A 17,452-nucleotide genomic window follows, 5' to 3' on the forward strand; every position below is an offset into this window, starting at 1 on the left:
TCAGTACGACAAAACGCTAATTTCATATGTAATCAAAGTGGTCAGTACGACAAAACGCTAATTTCATATGTAATCAAAGTGGTCAGTACGACAAAACGCTAATTTCATATGTAAGGAACTAATATTAACTAATCCGATCGTTCAGGTAAAAGAAATAACACCAGATCCTGAACCAACGGACCCGATTCGCGACTTCTTCAACCGCTTGGCTGGCTCAGATGGGGAGGTTGACTGGCAAGAGTTAAAGGAGATCCTCGACTATGCTATGAGGGAGGGTAAGTACAAACATATATATGTATACACACATACACATTCATTCATACAACATGCATCATTTTATAATAAGCTCCCTATGAAATGACAATTAATTATTCTTTATTATTTGAAAACATACAACTTTACATATGAGTATTGTTCAGGGGGTGGCAGTTAAATAATACTGTCTTCTTTCAAATGTCAAAACAATGATGATAGAAAGAGAGATATATCATTGTTTAACTTAACACCGCTAAACAATATTCATTAATAAGGCCTTTAATTTGTAAATTTATTGAGATATATTTGATACATACAACGCACCTTAAATAGTGATAATTAGTCAAAGCATTTTTTCTTATAACACTAATTATCGAGAAGTCATTTGAAATTTTTCTATTTTCAATTGTTTACATTTTGTATGGATTAAATTAAAACACACACATTATTAATAATGAATACATTTAAAATCTCCTTTCAATTTTTATAATCTGTATTTGAATATTAGGTACATAATGTTTTCTTTTTTAAATTATATATGGCGTGTATGAGCGCTATGTCTAAAATATTCTGCCAATGTCACTTATGACGGAGGTGCTTAAATTGTTTTTTTTTTTTTACATAAGTATGATATCATCTTTCAAAACAAATTATTTTTAGTTGCAACATTTTCTCTTTATAATGTGACGGTGATATATCGTGTTAATTAATAGCTAATTACTATAAAATTAAAATTATATTTCTAACTTATTAATTAATTAAATCAAAGAAAAAAATTAATTTCGTTAATCCGTTAAGTTTTTGTTTACAAAAATGCCCATTTTAAGCTTTCAATGTGATAACGCTTATGTGCCACCGTTAATGCCGCTTTTTTAATTATTTCGTTCGCAACCGTCCGAAGATAATAAAATATGTAAGTAAATATAACATATAATTAGAATACAGTAGTTATTTTTTTTATCTGTATACATTTTCTTTATTTAAGCTAAATTACATCTTGTAATGTTTATCATTTGTTTAGAACTTCTTGTATTTATTTTATTTATTGTAGTGTTTATCAAAATTGTTATTAATGTTATTTTAATTTGCTATTTCTGTTTATTTATTTCATATTTACATATATGAGTTAGACTTTATCGCATTGTAAGTGAAATTCATTAGACAATTTATTTATATACCAAGATATGTATTTAAATAACCGCTTCGCTCAATACATACGCTCCGATTAATATCTTATTGTCATTATTAATTAATTTCGTTTTACTAAGCTGTATGTAAAAATAATAATCATCATGTTTCGAAAAGAAAATTTCCCGATGAAAATTCACCGTTTACCGTTTCTCCTCGTGTCTCAGATGTTTCTTTCAGAATCTGGAAGATTTTTGACAGTTAATAAGGTTTTTTAAAGACCAAACAGCAGTATTTAGTATAGTTGTACTACCTATGAATTTTTCCCAGTACAAGAAAATTCCCGCTGAGTTCACCGTTTACCGTTTCTCCTCGTGCCTCAGGTGTTTCAGGATTTTTTTTCAAAGATTTTTGACAGTTAATAAGGTTTTTAAAAAGTAGAGGTAACAGCTAATCATCAGATATTCTACCACCAAACAGCAGTATTTAGTATAGGTATACTACCTATGATTGTAAAATATGAGATTAAAAAAATCTTCCTAAGTTTCCACTGCGGATTTTTTTCAAGTCTGAAGTGTTAATTTCCGAACCGGTGGTAGATTTTTAACAATCGATAAGCAAGTGTAACGCTTCTGTATTGAATAAAGATTTTTCACTTTGACTAAATATAATCGAAATCTATCTTTTTTTGAATTAAGTATAAATTTTCTATTGTTTTTCACAGTGTCCTTGCTCTTGATCAGGGTAGAGCGAGTTTTCTTTCAGCGCCCTTTGGTCGACGCTTTCACTTCACATAAATTTATTTTCTTCGGCCGCGGCTTAGCCCGCATTTTAAGCTAAGGGGTATTTATAAAAAAGTATCTCATCTCCTTCCTCGGGGATCAAGCTTGCTTCATATCAAATTTCATCGAAATCGGTTCAGTGTGTAGTGTAATGGTGGTAGAGCTTTGTGCAAGCTCGTCTGGTACCACCTACTCATCAGATTTTCTACCGCTAAAAAGCAGTACTTGGTATTGTTGTGTTCCGGTTTGAAGGGTGAGTGAGCCAATGTAATTACAGGCACAAGGGACATAACATCTTTGTTCACAAGGTTGGTGGCGCATTGGTGATGTAAGCTATGGTTAACATTTCTTACAATGCCATTGTCTATGGGCGTTGGTGACAACTTACCATCAGGTGGCCCATATGCTCGTCCGCCTTCCTATTCTGTAAAAAAAAGTCTTATAGTCGTGAAAGCCTAACATAAGTTACTTTTGCATTTATAATCTTAGATAAAAACCACATTTCCATACAATTTTTTTTATCCTGGAAATTGTTTTTGTCATTCTCACACCCCTTGCTACAAGCGCCTACAGCGATCTCCCTTCTCGCTCACCCAGTGGGCGCTGGTTATTGAATACAATAAAAAAATCCCGTTTGGCTCATAATGGGAATTATTTAAAAAAATGTTAAATTTTGTTTGATTTTCTATTAATATGCTTTCTGTTATAATATAATAAGTATTATATATAATTTGTTAGATTATGTTAATGTATTTTATAGCCTTAAGAAATTGTTTTTATTTTGTCTTGTATTATATTGCGTAAAGTTATAATCTTTAATATGTATTTATATTGTATATGATTATGTACAATTTATTCATGCTATATAATAAAATAGCTTATTGCTGTATTGTTGCTAACCGAAAGCGAAAGAGGGTGAAGTTTAATTCTTCAATCTGAAGGTATATTGATATTATATATAGAACTCCTTAGGATTTTTATTAACCCTATAAAAGTATATACCTCCTGAAATCGTGAAATAAGCAAATCAATATGGATTCGGAATGACGACCAATGACGAGCCGGTTGGCGTGGTTGGTAGATACTCGCCGAAGGTTGTGGGTTCGATTCCCACCCAGGACAGACATTTGTGTGCATGAACATGTCTGTTTGTCCTGAGTCTGGGTGTAATTTTCTATATAAGTATGTATTTACAAAATAAAAGTAGTATATGTAGTATATAAGTTGTCCGGTTTTCATAGTACAAGCTCTGGTTAATTTGGGATCAGATGGCCGTGAGTGAATAATGTCCCAGGATATTATTATTATTATTATTATTCAATCTCGACTCATCCCGAAATAAGAAATGTCCTGGGAAGTACTCGTCGCTAATCGTATGTGAGTGGATACAGAGCTGGCCATGCGCCACGGGGTGGCGTACGACGGCGGGGGGGCGCGCGGGGGGGCGGCGGTCTCGCCCCCCGCGGAGCAGAACTGTCTGGAGCTGCTGCTCTGTGCTCTCTGCACGCCCATCTGCAAGGAGTTCGGCGTCGACCTTCAACAGGTTGCGCAGCCTCAGGAGCAGGTCCTTCTCACCCAGCCGCAGCCGCAAGGTAACGAGTGCTCCTGTATACTAAATTAGTCGCACGGTGTGACCGCAGCTTAACTGTTACCATGTCAAGTTTCACCATAATCAATGGACGTATTACGTATCTCTTGCTAGCCAAGTGTGATTATTTATATGTATAGTAACATTCTGGTTATATCAACATTTATTGGCTGACCAATATTTGATTGAATGTTTGCTTCAAATAGTAACTTAACAATGTCAAATATCAAAGATATTGAGATGGGACCAATCGATTTTACAAAAAAAAGTTATATTCATAAAAATATATATACAGATAAATTGAGAACTTCCTCTTTTTTAAGTTGGTTAAATAACAAAAAACATCCTTTTATAGACTATTGTAACCACAGGAGAAGTATAGACAAATTAAGAACTTTGACATTTGATTGACGCGATTTCATTGGTCGAGATTTTGAATATAATCTATGGTGTTTATCATTGATTCGTTTAAAAAATGGCGTTTCAAATGTTGGCAAAGTTGTTATACCAACTTATTTATAGTGCATAACACAGAATAATTATTAAGAAATCGCTTACTCCTTATATTGGATTATAGTTTAAAATACTATTTGTATTTCATTTACGATTGATTATATGTTTTAATATTATTTTAATGTTACAGGGGGACCAGACGACGTTGCATGCACATACCTTAAAAATATTTTTTTTATTGAAATGGAGGCGTTATTAAAATGTCTATTTTTGTTTGAAATAAAGTTTTATTTTTTTATGTATTTTTTTTTCAGAGCAGCAACATTTATTTAATGTAATAAGATAATGCTTTTCATATATCCCTATTTTGGTATACCAAGGCATTATTTTATATTTGTTTTGCTTGGAACCAAGCTTGGTGTTTGTTACCAATATTGGTTACCAAGCATTTATGTTTATGCTTACGCTACTAACACTTTAATGTAAGTATTATCAAATCACGTTGATAATATTTATATTATCCTGGGCTTTTGTCGGCACGTTCAATTGGCACTCAAAAATGGGCATTTTAAAGTTTATCGGTAATTAATTTCGCAGTCACTATTTATAAGTCACCTCCATTTCCATAAAATTGTTATTATAAATGAGACGTAAATTAAATAAGAGTTTTCTATAACAAAAAATGGTATTTAAAAAAATATTGATTTCAACATTCTAGATCATTAATATTACAATACACATATATATGTTTATTGTTATAAACTCTGGCATGTGTTTTTCCCTGTAACTTACGCGTAGTTTAACATTAAGGCGATTTCAAAACGACATAATCGAACAGCCTACTACTGGTGGTAGGGCTTTGTGCAAGCTCGTCTGGGTAGGTACCACCCACTCATCAGATATTCTACCGCAAAACAGCAATACTTGATATTGTTGTGTTCCGGTTTGAAGGGTGAGTGAGCCAGTGTAATTACAGGCACAAGGGACATAAAATCTTAGTTCCCAAGGTTGGTGGCGCATTGGATATGTAAGCGATGGTTGACATTTCTTACAATGCCAATGTCTAAGAGCGTTGGTGACCACTTACCATCAGGTGGCCCATATGCTCGTCCGCCTTCCTATTCTATAAAAAAAAAAAAAAAAAAAAAAAAAACAGCCAAATACAAAATATAAAAAAATATATATTATCTCCAAATAAGACAAGAATACATTTAATTTGATCTTCACTTTGTAAATCAAATCAATGTGAAATAAATTATAAAAAGACGAATATGTAACGCCATTTTATCATCAGGAACGTTTAATTATAAAACGTTACGCGAAGAAACGTGAAATGAAATTTGACCTTGACCTTTTTCCTACCATCGCTCTTAAATAATTCAAAATTGTATGAGAAAATCGAGTATTTTTTTTAACATTAATATTCATTTTACTCATAATATTGATGTAATATAATCAATTTGTATATAAGTTTGTTCTATTGTTACAATTAAGTATTATATACTTTTGAATCAAAACAACCGCTGGTTCCGAGTGTAAATTCTAAGAGGAACCGGCAAGGCTTAGTAGTTCAGTTAAGTTTAGTTAAGTTTTACTGGTGGTAGGGCTTTGTGCAAGCTCGTCTGGGTAGGTACCACCCACTCATCAGATATTCTACCGCAAAACAACAATACTTGATATTGTTGTGTTCCGGTTTGAAGGGTGAGTGAGCCAGTGTAATTACAGGCACAAGGGACATAAAATCTTAGTTCCCAAGGTTGGTGGCGCATTGGCTATATAAGCGATGGTTGACATTACTTATAATGCCAATGTCTAAGAGCGTTTGGTGACCACTTACCATCAGGTGGCCCATATGCTCGTCCGCCTTCCTATTCTATAAAAAAAAAAAAAGTTCTTTTATATACATAAATTAATGATATACAATACAGTACTTTCAATTTAAACAACTGTGCAAAGTTTTCACTCAATCTGAGAATTTTTATAGGAATGCATACGAGTTGAACAAAATCATTCATTCATCGACATAATATTGATTTTTTTAATCTTTAAACTTGTAAGTGTTAAATGTAAAATAATTTAGCGCCAATACCATGAAAACAAATCATAAAAGAAAACGTCTTATCGAATTTCGTCTCCAAATTGTGTATTTAATTTGAAGATAGGTATGTAATGTATTGCATATTGCAGAACTGCAAGGTGGAGGTTTCTCCAAGGACGTCTGCAGGAGCATGATCGCGATGCTGGATAAGGACAACTCCGGCGGTCTCGGCTTCGAAGAGTTTAAATCTCTCTGGATTGATCTTAGACAGTGGCGGGTGAGAAAATAATTAAAAAAAAATGCCTTATGGTGATAGGTTATATTAGTCTAGTTTATTTTACATTACAAAGTATTAATATTTTTTTTAATCCTAGTTTTGATAATAATCTATATATTTGAGAAACGAATTTGAAAATGATAGCTTCTTAAATTGTACAGTTGGCAAAATAAGTTCGAATATTAAAAGATTGTTTGTAAAATTGTTTTGATTGTTCAAAGTTATGCAAGGCAATGTATTACATAGTCTCCAAGTAAATCTTCGGTGACTACTCAATAAGTTTTCGTATAACGGAAGTAATGATGTAATACGGGTGGTATGTGGTGTCCAGGCGGTGTTCCGGCTGTACGACAGCGAGGGTCGCGGCGCCGTCCCGCAGCAGCACTTGCGCGACGCGCTGCACTCGGCCGGGTACACGGTCAACGCGCACGTGCTCAACGTGCTCGCACACAGGTAACACACGTACTGACAGTCACACTGAATGTACTATTTAGTGTTCCGCCTGTACGACAGCGAGGGTCGCGGCGCCGTGAATGTTTATTTTAAAACTGATACCTCTCTTTCTGTCATCATTGATTGGACATTCGAAAGGAGAGGACAACATTACTTAACTAGTACCGCTCAACAATATTTATAGATGATGTCGTTAGTAGTTACCGTTTTAAATAAACAATTTGTATATACACAGATACAGTTCAAGCGACGGTTACATACAGTTCGACGACTTCATAATGTGCGCTGTGCGATTGAAAACCATGATCGGTGAGTGATACATCTCATTAAATACTTGCTTTTTAATTTAGTAGCATTATATAATACTGTAGCGTAGCGTACATCACTTCACATAGTTAAATGCAATTGAAGCATTATGGTCGAATTACCTCCCAAGTGTTACCCTCAAACAGTAGGAAATTCAAAGATTGTTACATTACATCATCGAAAAAAACGAATAAGTACATTTTGTAACCGAATACATCTCAAAACAGTAATTTTCCAAAAAGTTTTTACTTGGTGGGACGGCTTTGTTCAAGTCTGTCTCGGTATGTACCACCCACTCATCAAATATTCAACCGACAAACGGCAATACTTAGTAATGTTTTGTTTGTTTTGGACAGTGAACCATTTTTTTTGGACAGTGAACCATTTATTTTGGACAGTGAACCATTTATTTTGGACAGTGAACAATTTTAATTAAAGGCACAATTGACGTAACATTGTAGTTCCCAAGTTTGGTGGCGCTTCGGCGATCTAAGCAATGGTACTTATATACTACAGTGGCCACTTACCATTAAATGGCCCAAATGCCAGTCTGTCTGAGTATTTTAAATAAAAATGAAATGGTTATTATAATTGCATTATACGTAAAATAGTATTATTCATATGTACATATATACGTACAAATATACATACATATAATAGAAACATGTTTTATATGTTAAAAATAAATTAAAGACGTCATTATTAATATTTAAAGCAGTAGTAGAAAATATTTAGTTTGATACAATATGGATTAGAAGTACCTTTTGAAAGCTTTTGCAAGATCTTTTCAGTAGGCATGATGACCGTATTAAATAATTAAAAAATAAATTATTTTAAAGAAGAAATTATTTTAAAAGGATTCTAAAAAACGATCCAATTTTAATATACACATTGAGATCAATAAGATTTTTAGTAAAATATAAATATAAAATTCTGCAATCGGCCATTTTATTTGAAACATCAATCAGAGAGAATGACGTCACGCCTCAGTATCTATAACCGTTTCTCTTGAACAGTTGTTGTCTTTGCGCGTTTCAAAATTAATTTTGCATCATTTAATTAGTTGAGTCGTTGGTTATTCGCGTTTTTTGAAGAAAATAAATCATCCAAGATCTATAATGATGGAACAAGGTTTTGTTAAGGCAAATTCCTCTAATTTCCCCAGGAATTTGTTGATGTTAGGAGAGTTTGTTTCATCAAATAAAGACCATGCTTATCTGAATTTCGAAATGTGAAAACTTCCTTGTAAGTACATTTTTATTTATCTTTAGTGTTATCATAGGTTTTTTTTCTGTTAACTATATAGTATTACTCGCATATGAAGAGCCCTAATATTTTTACCAGTAAGAACTTTTAAGACAATATTTCATTTAGCTCCACTAGTACTGAATTTGTGAATTTACCTATTTACGAATACTTCTATAAATCTAAATATATCATAAATATATAATTAATCTTTATAAACCTCTGCCTCAATTTGCAATTTCTTCAAAATGTTCTGTAATTTCTTTTAATTGCTTTTCACATTCTTCAAGAACCATCATCTTTCGTTTCTTACTTATATACGGTCGTTCCGCTTCTGTAGATTGTTCTTCGATCTGGTTGGCATTCGAATGTATTTTTACACAGAGACCGCACACCACTTATAAACTTTGGAATCATTTTTAACAATTAAAGGAAATACGCAATATTTTCTGCCTTTCTTCGTTGAGTATAGACGCAATATAACGTTTACTGTCGTTCACTGAGACGTGACGTCACGTGCAGGCGCCATGACACCTGCGAGTGTTTTCGAGCGAAATTCAAAATAGGTAAATGAAAATGCAATTATTTGCGTAAACAGTTAGTTTATTACTGAAATAAGATTATTTTCAGTAATAGTAGACGTATACCAACATTATAGAAGGTTATTTCAAAATCAGTCATCATGCCTATTAGTACTATTAATATAAGATGAATTAAATATTATAATAATATGTAATATTTTTAATACTATAATTTCAATAGCATTATATAAATATGTATTTTATTGGTAAATAGATTTAGTTTTAAATTTTATGTTATAATAAAACAGCAAACAACGAACCGCTTGAGAATCTCGAGCGCGAACTGCAGAACCCGTGAGCGAACAGACGGACGCCCGGACATAAGTATTACATATATATATGTGGACCACATCAGTACTATTTGTGTAGTGTAAACAAACCTCATATCTTAATAATTATCTTTCGTTATATTGTTTCATTAAAGACACATAAACATGAGAGCCCTTTGCCCAACAGTGTATTAGTTTGTTTATATTACATTACAAATAGTATTGAACACACACGTGTCTTATACAAGCACACACACAAAGGCTTGAAGGAGCACAGATTTTTATTAAATATCATAAAAAATTAACAATGTCAGTAGTTCGGTCCTCCTGGCTGGCCTAGGCCAGTCAAGGTACGGGCCTCGAGGTTGCGATTTTTAGAATTTTTAAATCATAATTACGAGTTTACGCGCTAGATGGCGCTTATCAGTGATACCTTCAATCCTATATTTGTAACCGATTATTATTTGCGGCTGTTATTAAAATAGTTTATTTTTAGTATACTATTTATTACATGTATATCTTTAATGGTTTTTTATTGTTACAAAACTGTTCGCAGATAATAAATACAAAATTTAACGAGTTATTTGTGGGTGTGTATATATTATAATAAATCTTTCAAGTTCATGAATTACTTGTTAATGAAATAAAATGCCTCACAGACAGCTCTGATTCGCACTAATATGCTTACTAACTTCAAAAACCGCCTCAAGTATAATATTATTTAATAATTTCAGTTTTATTTTTCAGAAACCTTTAAGGGGAGGTCTTCAGGGGGTGACTACGCCACGTTCTCCCTCGACGAATGGCTGAATCGCACAGTTTACTCCTAGATATGAAAACATGCCTTATTATATTTAATCTAAGATCTAAAATTGCACTTAATTTGCCAAATCATTTAAATGTTGTAATGTCACAAATTATCATTAATAATTTCGGTGTTTGTCTAATATCTCAATTACGGGTATATTTTTTTTGTCTTTGGCATTTCATATAATTTCCATGTAATTTCATAATTCGACCTAATATAACTAAATGAAGAGTATACATATGTAAGTAAATAAAATAGCAGTATTTTTGTATCCACCGATATTCCATTCCAATTTTAGTCAGAAATTAGTCTTGCAATAGATATATATAGTTACTGTGCGATAAAGCGAGAAACTTATATAAGAATATGTTTGTAATACACAGAGTATGAATAATGTTTATTTATCAAAGAATCCAATATATTTATGTTGTATGAGCACTATGTTGACTCGGCATGCATTTGTTTTGCAAGTTATTTATATGACAACTTTTTTACTTCTATTTGTAATGTTTATCCCAATATGAGATCTGAATAAATATATTATATTTCCTGGAACTGTTTTTTATTATTATTTTAAACAATTTTATGAGTATTAAAATTAATAATATCAATGACGTAATTTTAATTGTCTATGATATTTGTCTACGCCCTCTTCCCCTGGAGTAGAAATTGTAAAAGCTGTTGGAACGAATACTACCTTCGACATATATATTTTTTTAAATATAAACTTAGTTACTTGGAATTGTACTTTGACTCACTCCATTCGCAACAGCTATATTCCATTCCAAGATAATCGATAAAACTATAAAGTGTAGGTGGTAGGGCTTTGTGCAAGCTCGTCTGGGTAGGTACCACCCACCATCAGATATTCTACCTCAAAACAGCAATACTTGATATTGTTGTGTTCCGGTTTGAATAGTAAGTGAGCCAATGTAATTACAGGCACAAGGGACATAAAATCTTAGTTCCAAAGGTTGGTGGTGCATTAGCTATGTAAGCGATGTTTAACATTTCTTACAATGCTAATGTCTAAGGGCGTTTGGTGACCACTTACCATCAGGTGGTCCATATGCTCGTCCGCCTTCCTACTCTATAAAAAAAAAGTTTCACTCTAATGCTTGTCATAGAACAAAAGCTTCTACGCCGATTAATATTGTTTAGGGAATAAAGATTCCTTCACTTTAAAAATAATTAATTTTTGGCTGTAATAATTATACAATTAGAGATATAATAATGTAACTTTAATTCGAAATTAATTAAAAAGTCACTTACAACAATCATTTTACGCTTAATTGATAATATATAAAATGTGCTGTCGTAATAAGCAATATATAAAAGCAAAATTCCTACTAAATATATTCGAAAACTAATATGATTAATCGAAGCAATAAATCTGTCTTTGTTCACTGAAAATTGGCATTGAAATTAAAATAATGTTATTTTAAAATTGGAAGTGTATTGTAGATAACTGCCTCGTTGGTCTAGTGATGTAAGGCCGCAGACCCGGAGGTCCTGGGTTCAATTCCCAGGTCGGGCCAGTAAAAAGTTATTGGGATTTTCTTAGTTACGGAATACAGAGTGCACTTGTGTTTGCGCACACACTTGTGCACTATAATATCTCCTGCGCAGTTGGCTAATCTCTCTTCAGATTGGCCGCCGAAGACCGAAGAAATCGGTCTGGAGGACATGATTATTATATTGTAGATAAAAAAACAACAATTCATTTGTTCACCGATAGAATGACACGTTAAATTGTGTTTCACGATATTTTTGTTTATTCTTGAAATTAATAATTCTCTAGTTTAAACGGAGTAATTCGTATTTTACTTCGATAGTGAAAACGTGGCTGAGAGACTGGTGAACCTGGCACAATTTGCAATTACTATGTAGAATCTGGACTATAACCTTAGAATCTATAATAGAGACGACCCCATAATGCACAGGCTGGCCGAACACAATACAGACCAGCCTAGTCGTGGATTCGAACCCCAGAATACCAAGCATACATTTGGTGGGGAATTTTCAGTATGCTATTAATTTCAATAGCTATGAGGTAATCTCAAAATACACATAATATAAACTGAAAGAAATGAACGTAAAAAAACGGTTACATAAAAAAAGAGTGTTTCACACGCTTTTATTCTAATTGAAATATTTTAATTTAAAAAATAAAGATTAGCTTAGTGAGCCTAGTATTATGTATGTACTCATCGAACCCTTTCATTTGATAGCTATATCATAAAAATAAAATACAATAGTTTTAGTTCAGGGGCTTCCCTTTAGTCTGTATATCCCTATCTTTCTGTAGCTTAAATGACAGAATATATATTACTTTTAATTTCAAAACATTATGGTACAAACGAAAAAAGTGATTTAGGGAAAAGGCAAAAACCTTTCCTGACATTTCAAACAGAAAACGAAACCAAATAATTGTATAAATCTGAGTAGAAATGCAACTCCTCTTATTATATGAGTTATCTTTATTTATAACTTAATTTATTTATAACTTTCTTCTTCTTAATTTTTATAAATGATTTGGCATTTGATATAAAATCTAAATTCAAGATGTTTGCAGATGACTTGAAAATTTACAGAACCATTGAAAGCCAAGCCGATGTCGAAGCTTTACAACATGACATTGATACTGCTCATTCGTGGTGCACAAAAAAATCTTTGAATATTGAAAAATGTTTTTACATAAAATTTACTAGGAAGAAGTCGCCGATTTACTGTGGCTATTAAATTAACAATATGACCTTAAAAGAAGTTTCTAGTATTAGAGATCTGGGTGTTATCATAGATTCTGCTTTAAGCTTTCGACAACATATTGAGCATATTACATCTAAGGCATCTAATATATCCGGTCTAGTTTTTAGGCAAATGAAAATATTTAAGGACCATAATTTGTCAATTCTTGTGTTTAATAGTATTGTACGTAGTATCCTTGAGTATTGTAGCATTGTTTGGAGTCCAGGATACCAAGTTCACTCCGACAAAATAGAGCGAATCCAGAAACGATTTCTGTACCACCTATCGTACATGGACTTTAGATGTAGTCAGCTGTTTTCATACGAATTCGTCTTACTCATTATAATATGAGGTCACTCAAGGGGCGTCGAAGGGTTGCAGATGTGATTTTTTGTCTAAGTTAATAAATGGCATAATTGATGCACCTGAACTGCTCGAGCGTTTAAGTTTCGCAGTGCCTCGTGACGGTAGCCGCTTACAGAATCGCAAGACGTTTTGTTTGCCTCATACAAGAAGCAATCTTGGTCAGCATGGTCCGCTCTATAGAATGCTTTTGCTGAATCTTTTGCTAACTGTTTTAGAGATACTATAGATATCCATAACGATAATTTCAGGGCCATTAAAAAGAAAATGTCTACCCAAATGGGGTAATTTTTAGTTCTATTTTTATATTATTTACTTACTTTTTAGTTTAGTTTAATTCTGTTTTGATTTTTAGTTATTTATTTTTATTTTATAGGTGATAGTTTTTATAAGTTTTCTTATGTTTGTTCTAATGTTACGCTGTAGTTACTAGCTAAAGTATTTTTTTTTGCTTTTTAGCCCTCATATAAGCATGCAATGTCCACATCGAGAAGACTCAATTGTTAATATTTTCAGTTAAATGTATTATTGTATGCCATTGTTGATTGTATAATTGTAGTCAGTTTTGTGGACTAAATAAAAAAATAACGAAATACTCGTTCCAGCATCGCACGGGTAGAATAAGAGACAAAAGGCTTATATCGTAATGCATACGGTCACTATTGATTTACGCAGCAAACGCTAGTAAATCTCCCAATCAGCATTATTTTTTCCGACATCTCCAATTATCGTCATCTTTCAGCTAACTTCAATGAACGAACGTGAATCACTGAATCATGATTGACCATTGGTGAAAACCATATGGATATCCATATATTAGTAGTTTTTGAGATTATCGCCTTCAAACAGAAAGAGCGCTGGAAACTTTGTTTGATAATATGCAGTGATAAACAAAATTGAATACACGCAATTAATAATCCTGTTAATGAATAGCAAATAATGAGAACAATATGTACAAGAATAGCGATAAATAATCAAATCGTAAATAATACATTAAATTGTTTATTTATTACTGTCTTTGACACACAAAACAATTCATGACACGACGATAAATACAAATAAGCCAGTAAAATATGTATAATTCTGTAAAAAAAAAAAAATCCAGTTTTATTTTTATCTGAGAGCTAGGGAGAGAGTACACCTGTGTTTGCGCACACGCTTATGCACTATAATATCTCCTGCGAAGTTGGCTTAACTCTCTTGAGAATGGGTACCGTGGCCGAAATCGGCCTGGAGGACAATTTTATCTTATAGGTAACATTTTAAAAAATTAACGTAATCTGGCTGAATACGAACAAGTTCCGTATTGATTTCTTTAGATTTGCTTATATATTCAAAATTAAAGTAATTATCGTAGCTCACTTGTAATTAATTAAAAACAAATGAAAAATACATACCTAACTATTACTTAATGATTATCTTACTTCTAATTACAAAGTCAATAGTTATAACCAAACATTAAGAAATAATTAAAACAATAGGAAATTTAGGCGTAAATTGATAATATTTAAATTAATGGATGCAGTAGTTGACAAGCTTGTAGTTCGGCGGGATCCGAGAACCGATGAACGTCTTGTCAGCGTATAGTACCTATATCTTTACAATTTTCATTTAAAAAGAGTTATCGACCATTATTTTGTCAGTCAATTTTATTATTTTGTTGCGAATGATCAATCCATTTTACCAAATATCTTTAACTATGAAATTTATATGTGTTATCGTTAAATATCTAAAAACCAAGTGCGTGCGTAAAAATCCTGGATCATAAGTTTATTCCAAGAGTAAACTTAGGACTCAATATAATTAAAAGCAAAAACAAACAGTACCTACGTCTATTTAAAACAACGAAATGATAAATGTGACTAAAGCCGATTTTGTTAAACTGGAAAAAGAAGATGTCAAAACAACAACTGTTTTTCCAAGTCAAGCAATCGAGAATACAGAGCAAGAAAAATCTGTGAACATAGTACCACCAGAGTCTCGACATATATCGACAAACGCTGAAATACAGATGACTAGTGATTCAGGACACAATAAGGAATTTTCTTCAAAATTGATCACTGATATTAATAATGCTGAAGCCAAACTAGGTGAAGAATCTGGTGTAGAAAGAGAAAACGTTCGTAGCAAAGCACGTCGTCTAAAAAAAAAAAAATTACCATCCATTGCGGTTGCGATACGTGAAACGAAAATAGGCGAAGTAAAATCGCCATTAAAAGAAACACATTTAGTAGTGCAAAGTAAAGTTCATAAGCTAAAACTACCAGAAAATTATAATAGAAGTCAAATGTTCATGCCCACAGGCGAGCGACTATTCTGGGTTCGTCAATTCTTAATCATCAAATTAAATTACAAAATCATAACTTTCGTGCTTTTGGTAGTGCCATCATTTAATTGTTATTTAGTTGTTTATTTGTTTATTGTTAAATAAATACGTCTATGTATGTATATATAATGTAACGCAAACGCAATAAAAATACTTTTAATTAATAGTTAATCAAAAAGAAAGTATATCACATTGACGCATAAATTCTTGCAAAAAAACGTTTTTTTAAATTTAGTTATTGAATTATATTACCTTTATGCCTAAAATATCCATAAAACAACAATTATAGATGTTAATATTTGTAGCTCGGTGAAACTCGTCCATCTGCATTTGGCCCTGCTTCGTACCAAGACTTTAAAGAAATTAGGTCTCGGTGTTTGGCTGATGGCAGACTATTCGAAGATCCGGAGTTCTTAGCGTCAGATCGCAGTTTGTACTACAAGAAAAGACCGGAGGTGCCGCTGACATGGCTTCGACCTAAGGTAAGTTGTTGCTGCGACCACTCGCACTTTTTAGTAATAAGAAACTAGACCCATAGTGGTCAGATTCTTAGAGTATAAGCAATCTTATAAGAAAAACACCAAGCAAATGTCTTATCATTATAACAAAAACAAAAAAGAATTGTATAAAATTAGGCGTTCTAATATATTTCAAAAATAATCCAAATAGCTACTGCATTTCGGGTAGAGTAAGAAATATATTTAAATGCCACAGCAGATCACAATTGAAAACAAGAATTTAAGGACTAGGACAAACAAACAAATAACAGTGGTCCATCAGTCAATTATGCATTTGTCCTGTGAGTTTAGATAACAATGCCTGTACAAATGTTGATAGCGATTGATTGATTATCTAAGTATGTTCCTGTTTAAAAAAGTTTGTACATAATATATTGTGTCATGTTGCATGTGTTATATACTTTAATAATAAATTAAACATCAAAAAATTACTTTAAATGTTTCAAACAATCAAAACAGTCTACTTTAATTTAAATATTAATAACTTGATAAAGTAATAGTCTAATAGTTTAAATGATATTTACATATGTATATAATTGAGATTATATCGTTGACCGTACGTACACAACTCAAATCTCGAAACTCCCACACTCACGCACACATACAAAAGATAAGGAAAGCGTTCGCCCTTCCAATGTGCCGGCAAAAGGAAGAAAAATATTTAGAATTTGAAGTCAGTCTAATCAGTGTCGTCTTACACTTACAGTGCAGTCGTGTTAAATAAATCTCTTTCTGTCTCTTTTTTTTTATAGAATACTAAGGCGAACGAGCATATGGGCCACCTGATGGTAAGTGGTCACCAACGCCCATAGACATTGGCATTGTAAAAAATGTTAACCATAGCTAACATCATCAATGCGCCACCAACCTTGGGAACTAAGATGTTATGTCCCTTGTGCCTGTAATTACACTGGCTCACTCACCCTTCAAACCGGAACACAACAATACCAAGTACTGCTTTTTAGCGGTAGAAAATCTGATGAGTAGGTGGTACCAGACGAGCTTGCACAAAGCTCTACCAACTGATCTACTCAAGTGATAAAAGTTGTAAGTGGAAAAGTATATAGTTGAATAACAAAGACTAATAATAACAATATGACATATAATTCGTTACTCTTTACCGTTGTCTTCTTATTTCAAAAGCACCCTTGATACATATATCGTTATAAAGTTTTCTATTTAGAGTTTCGGTACATCCGATAATAACGAAACTCTTGATTACGATCAATGTCGGGTCTCTTCGTTTGTCACTTTAAGATTATTATTTAGAGATCAGTTGCTTACCCAATTATTAAAGGTTGGTAAAAATACTAC

General features: G+C 32.6%; 1 protein-coding gene across 9 annotated transcripts in view; it reads left to right on the plus strand.

Annotated features, from left to right (window-relative positions):
• LOC126778454 (calpain-A) overlaps positions 1–17,452 on the plus strand; it is an 80,433-nt gene that overhangs the window by 50,462 nt on the left and 12,519 nt on the right. For 5 of the 9 annotated variants that reach the window (XM_050502005.1, XM_050502010.1, XM_050502012.1 and 2 more), the window contains 6 exons: positions 146–275; positions 3,557–3,757; positions 6,394–6,521; positions 6,853–6,974; positions 7,210–7,283; positions 10,123–10,731. In XM_050502005.1, coding sequence (XP_050357962.1) covers positions 146–275; positions 3,557–3,757; positions 6,394–6,521; positions 6,853–6,974; positions 7,210–7,283; positions 10,123–10,205 — 738 coding nt within the window. In that variant the 3' untranslated portion in view covers positions 10,206–10,731. Of the gene's footprint in view, positions 1–145; positions 276–3,556; positions 3,758–6,393; positions 6,522–6,852; positions 6,975–7,209; positions 7,284–9,354; positions 9,431–10,122; positions 10,732–17,452 lie in introns of those variants that run through there. The other 4 variants (XM_050502007.1, XM_050502013.1, XM_050502008.1 and 1 more) reach the window with 4 other exon arrangements.

Source organism: Nymphalis io, chromosome 26 (genome assembly GCF_905147045.1).
Source record: "Nymphalis io chromosome 26, ilAglIoxx1.1, whole genome shotgun sequence".
NCBI classification, from domain to species: Eukaryota; Metazoa; Arthropoda; class Insecta; order Lepidoptera; family Nymphalidae; genus Nymphalis; species Nymphalis io.